Here is a 16420-nt window from a genome sequence, read left to right on the forward strand (position 1 = left end):
ATCGTTCCCGGCATCCTGCAGCCAAAACTCCTCTCCTTAGGAGTCCCAGGATCAACATGCTCATGGATAGTGGACTTTCTAACAGCAAGGGCACAGGTGGTCAAAGCCGGCGCCTTCTCATCCAGCACACGAACAATCAGTACTGGAGCCCTCCAAGGATGCATCCTCTCCCCTCTGCTCTTCTCTCTCTACACGAATGACTGCACCTCAGCTGAGCAGTCAGTGAAAATCATCAAATTCGCAGATGACACCACTATCATCGGCCTAATCAAGGATGGTGACGAGACCGCGTACAGGCATGCAGTGGAGAAGCTGACACAGTGGTGCAGCAGCAACAACCTTGATCTAAACCCCACCAAAACAGTTGAGATGGTGGTCGACTACAGGAAAAAACCAAATGCACTAGCCCCGCTAACAATAGCCAACGCAGTGGTGTCGCGGGTTGATTCCTTCAAATTCCTAGGGACAACCATGTCCAGTGACCTAAGAATGGGATTAAACATAACCACAAACATCAAAAAGGCCCAACAGCGCCTGTTCTTCCTGAGGCAACTCAGGAAATTCAACATCCCACAGGAGCTGCTGTGCGTATTCTACACCGCCATCGTGGAGTCTGTCTTATGTTCCTCGATCACAATCTGGTACGGTGGCGCAAGCGAGAACGACAAACAAAAACTGCAGAGGGTAGTGAAGACTGCGGAAAGGATCATAGGGACCGACCTCCCCCCGATAAGGGATCTGTTCTCATCCAGGGTAAGGAAACGTGCTGAGAAGATCGCAAACGACAAGCTGCATCCTGGTCACAACCTGTTCGACATCCTACCATCCAGAAGACGGTTCAGGTCCATCCCCGTCAAAACATCCAGATCCGCAAGAAGCTTCTTTCCGTTAGCCGTCCATCACCTGAACAATCCAATCAAAGTGAATGCAATCCCAATATCAACAGCCAAACAACGTGTCCCTACTTGGCGACCTGACCACCATAGTCGTAGCTAGAAATTAAATGCTTGTAATGTCTTTATGTAATATATGTAATGTCTCCCTCCCCCCTTTTCATCCCTGCTTGATGCTGCACTGTAATCCACAAAAAAATCCTAGTGTGCGCAAGCACACATGGCCAATAAAGTTGATTCTATTCTATTCTATAGCTATAGATATATAGATATATACACATATATTGCACAGTCTATATGTATAGATATAGATATATCTATACATATAGATTGTGTGATGGCCCGGCACACCACACAGCCACTTTGGTGTTAGGCCACTTTGGTGCCCCCCGCAATGGTGAGGTACTATGTTCGGATGGAAGTGGCACTCCGAAGTCTGGTATACAGCAACAATTATATGTCTCAATGGAAGGAAATGTGTAGCAGTGTACAAGTAAAATGTTATTTTGTTAAACGTATTAAAGTTTATCACTGGGGGGCGCTACAAACGTTTTGGCTGGGGGTAGCAAAATTTATCATTACGCCACTGACCCAAATGGTTATGAAAAACTATTTTATTGTAATTTTTAAGAAAAGTACAAGAGTTGTAAATGACTGTTTTGTACATTAAATTTAAAGTTTTTGACAATAAACATCATTGTTCTGATCACAACCAAACATGTGAGTAATAGTATTTGTTCTCACTACCTGTCTCAATTCTGTTCGCCGATTATAAATCTTGTCTCCAGTAACAGGCGAGAAAACAGTTTTGATGAGGTTATCATAATAGATCTGAGCAGCAGAGTCGTAGGACTAATAGATATCCCAAAAAAAGGGGTACAGGTCGCAGACTCAAATGGTTAATAAAATTTGGGTGACTAAAAAAAACATATACAAATTTGTGTATATTTCTTGCAGATAACAATGCATTTTGTATTCACTAGGTCTCCTTGGTATGGTGGCCCACATGATGTACATGACCGTGTTCCAGGTGACAGTAAACCTAGGCCCCAAGGACTGGAGACCACAGACATGGTATTATGGCTGGTCTTTTGGGTAAGTTGTTAACAGGAGTTGTAGAGGAAGATGGATGGCTCAAGCGCTGCCTATGTTTGTAATGAATACAGAGAATTGGCAGTGTTGGGTACAAAAAGTGCTTTATTGTAATAAATGTTCTAGTATCCTTAATACATGCATGAAGTATGGGGTAAAGGTGGTGGTAATGGTACGTGGGCCCGTCTGGGTGGATGCTGAGAGCCCCTCGGGGAATCAGGGCATCAACAGATCCCTTTTCACCATAAGCCCAATGTCTTAAGGCTTCCCAGGGGAAGTCTTTGAGATGGTGTTGTGGAAGAATGGGGATAAGCAGGGAGCGGCGTCCCGCTACCTGCTTCTTACCCTGTCTCTGTTGGGGAGTAGCACGGTGTTCTCTGCAGTGCAGCCGCACTGCTGGTGCTCCCGGTGGTTCTGGTCCTCGCTGCGGGCATGCGGGGTTACCCTGTCCGGGGTCTGCTTCTGGCCTCTCCCTGGCGGGTGAATGCTTTGGCGTGTGGGGGTCGGGTTGCGCTGCGGCCGCAGCGTCTTACTACCCGGAGTTCGTCCTTGGTGCCTGGCTCCACCTGCACTGTCTGCGGTGTCGCTTCCGGGTATCGGGTTGCGCGAGACCAACAGCGATTCCCCGGGTGACGTCACTGCAGTGCTGGTGCGCTCAGAATCGCGCTGGAGGAGACTATGCCGGTTTGGATGTTGCAGCACCCATACCTCCCAACTGTCACGATTTTAGAGGGACAGTCACGATTTTCGGGTCCTGTCCCGCTGTCCCACCCGCGGCAGGCATTGTCCCGCTGCGGGGGGTGACAGTTGGGAGACCCCCCAATCTAGTAGAATAGACGCTGTGCGCATGCGCACAGCGTCTATTCTCGTATGAAAATGAGGTCGCGACTAATTAGCATAAGCTGCGCCCTCATTTGCATACGCCCCGCCCCCTTTTCCCTATTTGTTCAAGACAAAAGTTGGGAGGTATGCAGCACCTGTAGTGTGGTTTTATGCCGAACCCGTCGCAAGACCAGCAGCTCTCTCTGTGGGTCAATCTGGAGGCGGAGCCTCCACTTACAGGAAGAAATCGGCCCCTCTGGCATTTGCCAGAAGTGCCAAATGGCCAGTTCAGCCCTGCAGGGACCCCACAGGGTGTTTTGGGTAATATGCCACAAATATGTAACAATAAATTGGCCCCTAGGAAAGAGATCATGTTGAAATTTGCCAAAGCAGCCAATCAGCGTCTGTCATTTATCTAGCAGTCATTGAAATGATGGTTAGAAGCTGATTGGCTGTTTTGGGCAACTCCTTAACTTTATCTCTCTTCAAAGCTTAACACATGTCTCCCAGTGTTTTTTACAAAATGAGGAGTATATTCCAGGGAATGAATAAAATGTTAAAGTGGAGGCAAGAGCAGAGAAGGTGAGAGAGTGAAGGGGGTAGCAGGTAGGGAAGGGAAGTGACCATTACAGCGGGTGAGAAGAAAAGAGGATGTTATGTCAGCGGCTGTATCAGTCATTTAATGAGCCAGACACTAAAATGGAAGCTAACCTACCTGGAATTACCCCAATAGAAGAACCAGCGATACAATCCTCTCAAACATCAAAGAAACAGGTAGAGCTCAGTCAGTTCTTATTTGACAACAGGTGCTGGAAAGAGAAGTGTAATCTGAACTAGCCGTGCACCAACGTAACCAGTAAAAAGCTGCTATTGTAATTTTTTTTTACAGAAGTCTCATCTACAAATAATTCATTCAGTTATTAATGTTCTCCTGCTAATAGACTAAATCTAATGCTGCACAATCACAGACCTTATGGGGGAAATTTACTAAGATGAGTATTCTACTGTACTTCACATGTGATGTTGCTATGGGCAACCAATCAGATCCTGTCTACTATCTTCTAGAGCAGGCATTCCCAACCACGGTCCTCAAGGCACACCAACAGTGCAGGTTTTAGTGATATCCAGGCTTTAGCACAGATGGATTAATCAGAATCACTCAGGTACTAATTAAGTCACCTGTGCTCAAGCCTGGATATCACTAAAACCTGTACTGTTGGTGTGCCTTGAGGACCGTGGTTGGGAAAGCCTGTTCTAGAGGGTGCTAAATAAATAAGTAGCAGTAGATTCTGATTGGTTGGTGAAGTAGAATACACATCTTAGTAAATTTCCCCCTATATTGGGTCATGCATTCATGTGGTTCCAAAGACCTCTATTTCTGAAAAAGGAACAAGGAGCAAGGTAAGGATAATGAGGTAGGAAACAGATTTACTGAAGTCAATATCGTAGGAAATGGGCTGTGGTGGCCAACACAAATAAGATGTGGGGTTCGAGAGTGGTGGGAACTTGGAGAGAACTAGGGGACGTTGAGGTGGATGAGGGACTTATGAGGATAGAGTTAGGTGGCAGGCAAGTGTGATGGAAGGAAGGTTTAGCAGAAACAGCTAAGCGCAAAATGTCAGAGATACAGGGAGCATTAATACAGACAATATCTAATAGATATATTGGGAGTATTCAATGTGTCATTCCGACTGTCGGAACGTCGCAAAAGTCGGAATCCCAGGCTGTTCTGTCAGGTCCCCTCCAACTCGACAGGCCGAATTCAAAGTTCTGCCTGTCGAGTGTCAAAAAGTGGGCATGTTGGCGAAAACAGTCTAACGAGGCCAAGAAACGGCCGTGAATTTGACAATCTACAGCCGTTTCTGACAAAACAGACTTGTTTTAGTCAGATCTGTTTTGTCGAAATTCGCCTTCAATGCTGTCTGAAATGGCAGCATTGAATAGGCGGTGGCCGCTCTTTTCTTTGTCGGAAATACTGCCTATTTTATGTTAAAACATTCAAAAAGTAATAATCAGAGTCTTGTACTGCGAAGGATTCTACTAAAAGTTTGATTTTTAGGTCCAAAATATTTTCCTTTAGTTCCATCACTATGTATGTTTTTCTCCCATAAAACAGTACAAGAGAAAGTACTACTGTGGATAATATTTTTTTTGTGTTCTTATCCCCCAACAGTCTGGCCTGGCTGTCCTTCACATTATGCATGTCTGCTTCCGTCCTCACCCTCAACACTTACACCAAGACCATCCTTGAGTTTAAGTATCGTCGAAGGATCTTTGAAAAAAATGTACGAGAATGCAACCCTTTCCTGGACACTGAGATGGTGCGATTCCTCTGGGAGAAGTACATCTTCACTGTCAGCGGCACCCTTGAAGACCCATTGAATTGGCACAAGGAACTTGGGAACCCCATTTTATTGGATATTGACAGCATTACTGATCTGCAGGGTGTGGGAAAGGAGGAGGAAAGAAGTATAGAAGTAGAGGACGATGGGGAACAGTGTTAACACAGACACAATATCAATGTATATCAAAATAAAAGCTTAGCTATATGGTCCATGGTCCGTGTACGTGATTCCATACAGTACATGTTTTCATTGTGACAATAATAAATATAACAATATGTTGTCTAGACAAAACTGTAATCTATAAGGAGTATGAGCGGTTCCGTCTTCCCATTACACAAATCTTTCAGAGAGCACTGTCGTTAGGGGGTGATTCAGTACCGCTCGCTAAGCAGTGGCTTAACACCACCAGGCCAAACGACCGCCCCCCACCAAATCCCCTCGGAACCATGTCAGAGTATTTACGCAAACACATCCCCTCGCATGTGGTCGAAGGGGAGCAAAATCATTTGATGGTCGACGACCATCTAAACTGACTTTTGAGTCCACCGAAGGCAGGGGGTGGGCACTGACCCCCGAGCAGGGAACGCCACGCCTGTTTTCCCAGGGGATTGCCCAGCATTTTCATAGGGACGCCATTGAAATGTTGGGTGTTCCTCTTCAGCCGCCCACTGCCTGTCCCCTCCCTCCCTTACCCGTGCAAACGCCTCTGCGTGACACTCGCCGAAGGCAATCACACAGTGGTTCTACTTACTACAGACTGTTTGGTTACATGCCCCTTATATCGTAAGTAAGTTTTATTTATATAGCGCACTTTCTATACAGGGGTTATATCAGGGTTGCCTACCTGACCCTCTCCTTCAGGGAGAAAATGCTCTGTTCCTGGACTTCCCTGGTAATGTATGATTGCCATCACCTGTGGTGAAACACCTTTCTTATGAATTACCTAGCTCCCCACAGGTGATGGCAATCATACATTACCAGGGAAGTCCAGGAACAGAGCATTTGCTCCCTGAAGGAGAGGCTCAGGTAGGCAACCCTGGGTTATACAGACCTGATCACGGGGCTTCTAATTTGCAGAGCTTTGCAATTAGGTAATCACCGCCAAGCCAAAGTAATATCTGTCCCTATGCAAGCCTGGAAATTGCTGTGCAAGGCTTGGGATATTTACACCAATCAGCTAATAGCAGCAGATCCATAGACAAACCGCTCACAATCAGTTCATTTTTCCAGTGTGTGTAGTCTGTGCGTAGCCCAGGAGTTACTCAGCAGGTGCGATAGAAACAGGCTGTTCGGGGCCGGAGCTGACGTCACACACCTACGCACGCCTGCATTTTCCCTAACACTCCAAGAAAATGGCCGGATACCACCCCCACGTACTATGAGCCTTACGCATGCACAGTGGCTCAATTATTGGCCGGCCTGCGAATATACAGCTGTGTGATCAGGTCTGAATAACCCCCTAAGTCAGGAAAGCCGCTATTTTCACATTAAACTGCGGCATTCTGAGCTATGCACAAAGATGCATCGAGTACTGTATATAACATCACTGGGTCTCATTCTGCTGAACTGACTGGAGCACTGGCGCACTTGCCTCACTTCACTTCCCATGCAGTTCTGAGCAATGGCACAAGTGCGTTTCCTTGTTCCACGGCGCAGCCTGCAATTATCTGTGCTCTCCCCTTCTGCCTATACAGTCAGCCCCTGGAATAGACACATAAGGGTACAGTTACTAAAATGGGAGTTCTATTGAAGATGGGATGTTGCAACCAATCATATCCTATTTATTTTGTTGGCACCTTCTAGAAGATAATAGATAGTTTCTGATTGGTTGCTATGGGCAACATCCCATCTTTAACAGAAGTCCCATCTTAGTAAATTTACCCCATAGAAACTATCTTTCACCATCATCACACACAGGTAAGTTACTACCTGTGTTCCATGGAAGGTTTCTGTTCTCCCTGAGCTCTGCTGAGGGAGGGGGGGGGGGGATGTTCCTAAGGTGACTGTCAGATTACTGTGCCAATGTAACTTACTGACGGAACCTTTACTTCATGTACATTGTGTTACAGCGCCAACTGGGCAGTCTAAAGCCAAAGTTTCCTACACACACCACAAGCATTAGATCCTACATGCCAGTTGTATAACCATCATTACATGTAGGGTGGCCAATCCCGGGATCGGCGGGATCCCGGGATTTGGCCCCAAAATGTCTGAGATTTCAATCACAGGATTGGACTATCCAATCCCAGGATTTCGGGATTGTGCAGTCTATTGCCGGGCAGCGTCTGAGCACCCGCTCAGACGCTGCCCGGCTGTTCCCGACGTGGGGTACGGCCGAGAGAGGTCAGGCAGGGAGAGAATTCCGCCCTCTGTCACTCATTCTGTTGGATGGCGAGCGGGTTCTGGCCTCTGTGACGACTTGTTCCGTGACACTGACTAGAGGGGAGGGGCGGCGAGCGGGTTACAGCGACGGAGGTGCAGCGCTGCGGCCTGCGCAGCTTGACCTATGGGTCACGCTGAGCAGGCTGCAGTGCTGCACCTCCGGCGCCAGAACACGCTCACGGCAGCACACAGCATTCCTCTCCGTCCGGCATCGCAGCCACTGCCCGGCCCCGCTCCACCACTCATGTAAGGGGGACTGCCGCCGCCTGGCCCACTCCACCGCACTACAGTAAGGGGGACAGGGGCGGTTTTCTTTTAGGGATGCCAATCTCGGGATCCCAGGAATTCCTGGGATTGAAAAAATGCCCCGGCATCCCTAGTTACATGCACATGGGCAGTATAACTGGAGAGTCCCTGAGCACCCATATACATGTGTTTAGCAGCATTACAAGAGGAGCTACATGTGTATTAGCCTAGGGCACGGAACCTTTACTCAGGCCCTGCCACTGCCCATGCTGCAAGCTGCGATTCTGATCCTGTACGCAGACAGTATGGCTCTAACTCCTCAGTCCTGTCATTCTGAGTGACCATAGAGTTACTTAGAGGCTCGGTGGGCGTCCCAATATAAATGCTGCCGGCTGCGACATTTGCATATTTTCACCCATTAGCTGCAATTGCATCAGCACACTTCTCTGAATCAGACCCAAATTGTCATTCTAGCTAATGGAGCTCTACAAAAAAATGTAAACAATGTGGTAAGTTAATGTCATTAGAGATTGTTTTGTTTATTCTTAATTAAAGAAAAGACAGTTTTATTTGACATTACAGACTATTCTGGGCTGGGCCATGGTAAGAATTTCTGCATTAATCCAATTTGGGTTCATGATGTTCCATAAAGGCTTCATTGGGGTAATGACCTTTTCAGTAAGCTCTATAGTACAGAGGGCCTGGTTCTCATTTGGAAGTATAAAACTGTATCTGGAACCAATCATGTGGCCATAGAGCACATTTATATTTCTGTGCAGAGTAAATACTGGCTGATGTTGCATGTAGAATATTAGTCAGTTGCCGTAAATAGTTGCAAGGTTCTGGCTCCGTATCGTGTGTTTGACCGCTTGTAAAACCGCAGTGGTGCCTGGACATGGCACAAACAGGAGGAGTACTGCAGCGGTGTACAATGCCCATACCGCCCAACATGACCCTCTCCAGGAGGGACACAATGCTCTGTTCCTGGACTTCTCCCTTAAGTAATGATTACTCTCACCTGTGGTGAAGCACCTTTCTTAGCAATGAACCTGCTCAAAACAGGTGATGGCAATCATACATGAAGAGGAAAGTCCAGGAACAGAGTATGGTGTCCCTCCTGGAGAGGGTCATGTTTGGAGGTATGAATGCCTGCCCGTAGGCTCTCGGAGGGAGGTTATTATAATGGCCCAACAGAAGACTGAGGTAAATAAACTACTATGTATAAGAAGGCAACAGCCAAATAGCAAATTACTTTTTGAAAAAGCTGAGCTATGAGCGAAACGCATTAGTGGAACAATACCCAGCTTCCACCATCTACACTTGTGGTCCAGACATCTGCCCACAACACATGGAAAGTGGAGCCATTGCCCCCATCTGTATTGCAACTCTCCCCATCACCAGGGTACCCTACCCATCGATGATTACAAAGCCGCAGTAAGAGAGACCTGCATTACCAGCCGGAGCCAGAGTCTGTGGTCACGCAGGTGAGAGATGTGAGCACCGTTTATATATCACCCTTCGCTGCAGAACTCCACTGCGGTTTTACAAGCAGCCAAACACACCACGATATGGAGCTAGACCCGGCATCTCGTTCCACCAGAATGCACGCACTAGGAGCTATTTCTTCTATTTTATGGCAACAAATGCCACACCCTGCTTTTAAGTCCATCACTTACCATTACCTGAATTTAAGGAAAAATGATCTCCCTCATTAAGATCTGAATAGATCCCGATTACCCCTGATGAAGTCCATTTTTGGACGAAACGCGTAGGGTATCCTTTATGAATTGATGTCATTCAGGTGTTGGATCTGAAATCGGAATCTTAAAAAAAAACTGATCATTTTACTTGGAATAAAATATATATTTTTTTTATTTGTCTAAATTTTATTTATTATTCCAGAATTAAATAATCCTTATATAATCCTTATTTTCTGGTGAATATAGAGTGCACTTCTATACTCTTCTTTCTTTTATCTATCCACCTGTTCCTCTATTAATAGTGAGGTCCCATAGGAGTGCTGCCATTTTAATAGCGCAATAAAAAGGGACACACAGTGTGTATATATATATATATATATATATATACGTTTGGGTAATGTCCCGCGCTCTGGTGCTGAGGATATCAGCGCGTCTGGTGCTCGAAATCCCAAATGGGAGAAATATGCAAGCAATTGTTGCAAGCACTCAGACTAAATAGCAGCATTCACAGCAAAGAATACAAAACCTCAGGTTCTGATATCGACGTTTCGGACACTGAAGTCCTTTATCAAGACATAACACATACAATACATAAAGCACTTACATATATAGGAGTGATCAATAACCTACGTGGCACCCCATTCCCTGCACGCTGCCTGCCGGGGGCCGGGTGACGTCATAGAAGTGCCGGGGCGCCGACAGAACCGAGCCTCCCGGGGAGCGTGTGCAAAATACAAGTGAAACCATCACCATAGTGATCTGGAATGTAAACAAATTAAAAACAAAAGTTACGGTGAGCACTGGGCAAAATAACAATGCTGGAAAGGAAACAACAAAATCCTCCGTGGGTAACGCAGTAGCTTGTCGCATCTTTATATTTTGCAATGTTTGCCTGCAGTTTGACTACTGTCTATTTAACATGTTGATTACATTTTTGATTACATTTCGTCGCCCGGCCCCCGGCAGGCAGCATGCAGGGAATGGGGTGCCACATATGTAAACAATGAATGTGTGGCGCCACCTGTGAGTCCTCAGTCCAGGTACCAGGTGTAGTAGGCAATGTCCCCCTTCTAATTATGGGGTGTCAGCCAATCTTCAAAGATAAAAGTAATGGTAAGTTACTTGGGGCAAAACGTGTGTGTTCAATGAATGAAGATGCGGCGACTGATTGCTCAAAAACAGTATATACTGAGTGTGCTGGACTGCACTTGTTAAAAAAACAATAAAAAGTTATCTAATTGCAGTGGACCTAGAACACGGTATAAAGTTCACTATGGATATGATAAAAAATAATTTATGTCAACAGTTACGTATAAAGAGTAAAAGCATTTATTGGACAAAGTTGAAATTTTTTTTGAAAAAGTTTCCTTTTAAAAAACAGACAATTATTAATTTAAAAAATATTATATTCTATCTTAAAATAAATATTCCTAAAATCAATTTCAAGGTGCAAAGAAATTAGGGTAGCTTATCTTATATAGATGAGACAGGAGGGCTATAGAGTCCCAACGCGTTTCGTCCTTCTGACTTGATCAAGTCAGAAGGACGAAACGTGTTGGGACTCTATAGCCCTCCTGTCTCATCTATATAAGATAAGCTACCCTAATTTCTTTGCACCTTGAAATTGATTTTAGGAATATTTATTTTAGGATAGAATATAATATTTTTTTAATTAATAATTGTCTGTTTTTTAAAAGGAAACTTTTTCAAAAAAAAATTTCAACTTTGTCCAATAAATGCTTTTACTTTTTATACGTAACTGTTGACATAAATTATTTTTTATCATATCCATAGTGAACTTTATACCGTGTTCTAGGTCCACTGCAATTAGATAACTTTTTATTGGTTTTTTAACAAGTGCAGACCAGCACACTCAGTATATACTGTTTTTGAGCAATCAGTCGCCGCATCTTCATTCATTGAACACACATATATATATATATATATATATATATATATATAATTTTTTAATTATTGATTTAATTTATAAGTGGCCACTTCAAAAATATATTTTATTGTTTAATAAATGTACACTTATATTACCTCTTGTTTATTATTGTGTAGGGTCAGTTCATGGTGCATATAAATTTATTAGCGCAGTGTTTTCCACATTTTGGTTAGTCTTTCTTTTCAACCTTGTTATTCCCATTATATGTGAAGAAAGATATTATTAGAACCTGCAGCTCTCTCTATATATATTTTTCATTTATTTAATATTTTCTTACACATACATTCTAGTTATTAAAATAAAAGGATAGATTAAATAAATCAAATTAGCGCCTAATAGTACAGTGGTGTTTGGATGTTGTTGCATGTAGTCCACAAACAATACAATCATTTTTTTTTACACATACCTGTACCCCACCCAAATCTACATTTCTCTGCACATTACATCTGCCCCACCTGCAGTTCAAAGTGGTCACGTACTTTTTTGATTTACTTCGAAATGAGAAACAGGGTCCGTATTTTCAAACTGTGATGTTAACAGCCCTGCTAGTGTAGTTATGATCATTTATTTCTATAGTGCTTATAATTGTACATAGCACGCTTTCTTAGTCTCCTGCAATGGCGGGAGACTCCAGAAAATCATGTAGCACTCCCAGCCCCCTGGGAAAGTGAGCAAGTCTCCTGAATCCCGCTCACCGGGGAGATTCACACTGAATTGAATAATCGTAGCCCCGCCTCCGCTTAACAATGATGGTAATGTGGACATTGTAAAGCAGTCGCAGGGCTGCTATGAGACTATTCCATCTCTGCTTCCCCCTACTTCCTCCTCCTCATCCCTCCCTGACTGCTCCCATCCAAATAAATTAGGTAAGCATGGTAGACAAGCGCACTTATCTCTTTCAGTCTTCTGCCCTATCAGACGAGCAATGTTATTTTTGGTTGCTTTTGTCAGAAAGATAAAGCAGCAGACAGTGCCCTTGTAGTTCACGTCTCATATACTGTCATGGCAACCAGCTCATGGACAGAATGAATATGCACTGAATATGAACCAGCGTATAATAGATACCTCATTTTTCCCTTTTCTGTGAAGGTTAACCATATAAAACTTTAATGAATAAACTCCCTTTCTCATTTGTGTCTTTCCAATACACTTATTTTTGCTCTTGTTGTAGTACTGATGTCCATTACATTTCCTGCCTGACTCATCTTTTCCTACTAGCTCATTAGATCTTTATGGAACATTTGCCCATGTAGAATTTGAGAGGGACCATGTAAGAACATCCGGTCATAAGTACCAAACATATGCTCCCAAATATGACTCCATGGGGGTTATTCTAGTTAACTTTTTCTCACAAAATCCGGTACTTGTGAGTTATCCGGGCTGCCGATTTTTTCATCGCGCCCGAAATCGTGGGCATCGCGTCGGTCGTGGCCGTTATAAGGAGCCGCGACGCGATGCCCACGATTTCCCATAGACAGTAATGTTAAAAGACACGATAGACCCGATTTCCGACACGATTTCCCATAGACAGTAATGTTAAAAGACGCGATGGACCCGATTTCCCATAGACAGCAATGTTAAAATAAAATTACAATGTGAAATTGGCCAATATGTTTTAAAAAAAAATGTTTCATGGCCCCCCACCACCGTTAACGCCACCCCGCTATTGACGCCAACCCGAAGCGTGGCGAGCGCAGCGAGCCCGCGAGGGGCGGCGATACGCGTCCTCCGACCTTTTCATGCCCTACTATCCACACTAGAATAGTGTGGCGAGCGCAGCGAGCCACCGAGCCCGAAGCGTGGCGAGCGCAGCGAGGGGACGCGGACACCTTCACAGGTATCCGCGTGCCCTTGCGGGCTTCACAGGTGTCCGCGTCCGCTCGCCACGCTTCGGGCTCGGTGGCTCGCTGCGCTCGCCACACTATTCTATTCTCACTCCACGCCCTAGTGGATAGTAGGGCATGAAAAGGTCGGAGGACGCGTACCGCCGCCCCTCGCGGGCTCGCTGCTCTCGCCACGCTTCGGGTTGGCGTCAATAGCGGGGTGGCGTTAACGGTGGTGGGGGGCCATGAAACATTTTTTTTAAAAACATATTGCCCAATTTCACATTGTAATTTTATTTTAACATTGCTGTCTATGGGAAATCGGGTCCATCGCGTCTTTTAACATTACTGTCTATGGGAAATCGGGTCCATCGTGTCTTTTAACATTACTGTCTATGGGAAATCGGGGGCATCGCGTCGCGGCCCCTTATAACGGCCACGACCGACGCGATGCCCCCGATATCATGTCTTTTAACATTACTGTCTATGGGAAATCGGGGGCATCGCGTCGCGGCCCCTTATAACGGCCACGACCGACGCGATGCCCCCGATTTGGAGCTAAATCGTGGGCATCGCGTCGGTCGGGTGTCCTTAAGTTAACCAAACTTAAGGACAAAATCGGCAGCCCGGATAACTCACATGTACCCAAAATCCTTCTTAGATGGACAAAACCATGTGCACTGCAGGTGTGGCAGATGTGCAGAGAGAATTAGATTTGGGTGCGGTTTTACTTTGGGTGCGGTTTTAAGTGAGATCTATATTGCAGTGTAAAAATAAAGCAGCCAGTATTTACCCTGCACAGAAACAAAATAACTCACCCAAATCGAATTATCTCTGCACATGTTACATCTGATCCCCTGCAGTGCACATGGTTTCTTCCATCTAAGAAGGATTTTGTCAGAAAGAGTGAACTAAAATAAGGCCCCATATGTGGAGTCAAATTCTAAAAAACAAATGTGGTCTATTAACACGAGAGGGGGCATCGAAACTTTCCCCTCTTTTCCCCTCTTTACAGGACACTGTAGTCACCGAGCGGGATGCTGGGACGGTATCTGAAAAACAGGACTGTCAAGCCAAATTAATGACATTTGGAAGGAACAGAGCATGGCGTCTTCTGATGTGTAGAGTATTCAGGCTAGATGTATGAGGACGCACCTGTAATCCCAACCACCCCGTCATCCCACCTTCAGGCTGCAGTGTCCCACAGGAATGAACACTTGGGGGTAGCACCCTCTCCCTATTGCAGCAGGTACATTTATGTTGTGTGCTTATACAGTGCAGGGGAGAGCCGTGGGGCAGCCCAGGATCTCCAGGAGTGCCGTGCAGACCCCAGAGTGGTGGAAACCATGAGGCCATTCTCCCAAAATATTTAACAAGAGATCCTTATTTTAGACTCTCATATGCAGGGCCATTATCAGGGGTGGACTACCATAACCTGGAGTCCCAGGGCCTGTACAAAGAGGGGGGCAGTCACACCAGGCAGCAGTGACTAAAGGCGCAGAAGGGGAGAGAGACACCGGCCATTCCAGGCTAGCTACTTTTGCCAAATTCCAGCACTGACTCGGAAGTGCTGGCTCCCCTGCTCAGAGCACACTGGCCGCTGTCAGTGTCAATAAAATTATTTTGAGGCTGCACAGCACTTAGGGAAGAGAACGGATCAATTAGAAGGAAGTCTCCAGACTTTAGAGAGCATGAAGAGACTAGGAGGTAAATTTACTAAACTAGGAGTTCTATTGAAGAAGGGATGTTGCCCATAACAACCAATCAGAAAAGCAGCCATACCATATTACAACTTATACTTGCCTGCTTTTATAGTTGCCTCTCCAGGAGAACCTGGAGTGGCAGCACGTCAAGGGGGCGGGGATGAGGCTGATGTCACAATGCTCTGCCCCATGCCTCACAAACGCCGTGATTTGCTGGTCCACAGGTAGGGGCTTAGACTATGCTATTCCTGTAATTTTAGCTAGGGATGGCCATCGACCATTTGAAATTTGAGATAGAACAGCAAACCGATGTTTTGCTTTTTTTTTTTCTTCAAAGTGCCGAGACAAAGAGCTAAGCTCCGCCCCACCCCCTGTGTTTTGATTGGCCCACTGGCCAATCAATCAAACACAATGGATGACCATCGATATGTAAAATTATCGATGGTCATCCATTGCATAGTTTAGCACTATCGATGGCCAGTTGCGGAATTGCCATCGATGGCAATCATGGCCATCCCTAATTTTAGCCCTCCTCTCAGCGGACCCTTGAATTTTGGTATTTGTGCCGGTGGGGATGGGGGGTGCGGGGACTCTGGGAAGCAATTGGGAGACTAGCCCACCTTACCCGGGGCAATTTTCTGGATCCTCCTGGCCATTCCGGGAGGGTCGGCAAGTATGTTACAACTTGAGAAAGATTTTACTCTTGCGATCAACTCTGAATCAGGCCCAATATGCCTGTAACTGAAATATGTATGACCAAGTCCGTACTTTATTATAGATGCGCAGACTCCGCTGAGACTAAACTGTTGCTAGCTGTCGGTCTTCCACGGTAATCCTGCATGGACACTTCTATCAGTTGACCTATTTGCAGTCATTACACCTACTCCTGTAACATATGTTACAGAAGGATTTTCTTTCGCAACTTCTAATTCCACAGCCCAAGTTCCTTCCGTATTTTGTTTTAATTACTTATCTGTAGGAGATTACTGCTGCAAGCTTAATTAAATAAATTAATCATGCTAAAACCTCAATTTGCAGATGAGATTTGCAAATACACTCACTCTCCGTTCTCGGATAAAGCGCTGTAAGATATACGTACTTCTGAATTATTTTTAACAAAGATCACTGAAGCGGGGATATACGCAAGTGGAGTTTCTCTATGGCGTAGGGCATTGCAAAGGCAAGTTTTTTTAATGTCTATTTTAATTGTTTGTACTCCTACATGATGAAAATATTGATTGTGAAATATATTTATTTGCGTTTAACCCTTTGATTGTCAACATTTCTGTGAGAGATGCGCAAAATATTCATTAAAAATGTCAGCGTCACTCACATTTGTTATATTAATTCAAATAAAAAGTGTTGCTGAATGCAGATATTTGGTTTGCAATTTTTTACACCTATTTTGACAAATTCCCGCGGCACTCAAAAAGGTTAATAGGTGCATTTATACCATAGCGTGAGAG

General features: G+C 45.0%; 2 protein-coding genes across 4 annotated transcripts in view; one reads left to right on the forward strand and one right to left on the reverse strand.

Annotated features, from left to right (window-relative positions):
- Positions 1-5361, forward strand: part of LOC146042510 (germ cell-specific gene 1-like protein) — a 42800-nt gene extending 37439 nt beyond the window's left edge. For all 3 annotated transcript variants that reach the window (XM_083162546.1, XM_083162545.1, XM_083162547.1), the window contains 2 exons: positions 1877-1988; positions 4981-5361. In XM_083162546.1, the coding sequence (XP_083018672.1) occupies positions 1877-1988; positions 4981-5311 (443 nt within the window). In that variant the 3' untranslated portion in view covers positions 5312-5361. The remainder of the gene's footprint in view (positions 1-1876; positions 1989-4980) is intronic.
- RPL28 (ribosomal protein L28) overlaps positions 1-16018 on the reverse strand; it is a 147486-nt gene extending 131468 nt beyond the window's left edge. The window contains exon 1 of the mRNA XM_083162549.1: positions 16015-16018. The gene's annotated coding sequence lies outside the window, so the exon portion shown is untranslated. The remainder of the gene's footprint in view (positions 1-16014) is intronic.
- Between the last annotated feature and the right edge of the window lie 402 nt (positions 16019-16420).

The sequence above is a fragment of the Crinia signifera genome, chromosome 19, assembly GCF_055691185.1.
Source record: "Crinia signifera chromosome 19, ASM5569118v1, whole genome shotgun sequence".
NCBI lineage: Eukaryota > Metazoa > Chordata > Amphibia > Anura > Myobatrachidae > Crinia > Crinia signifera.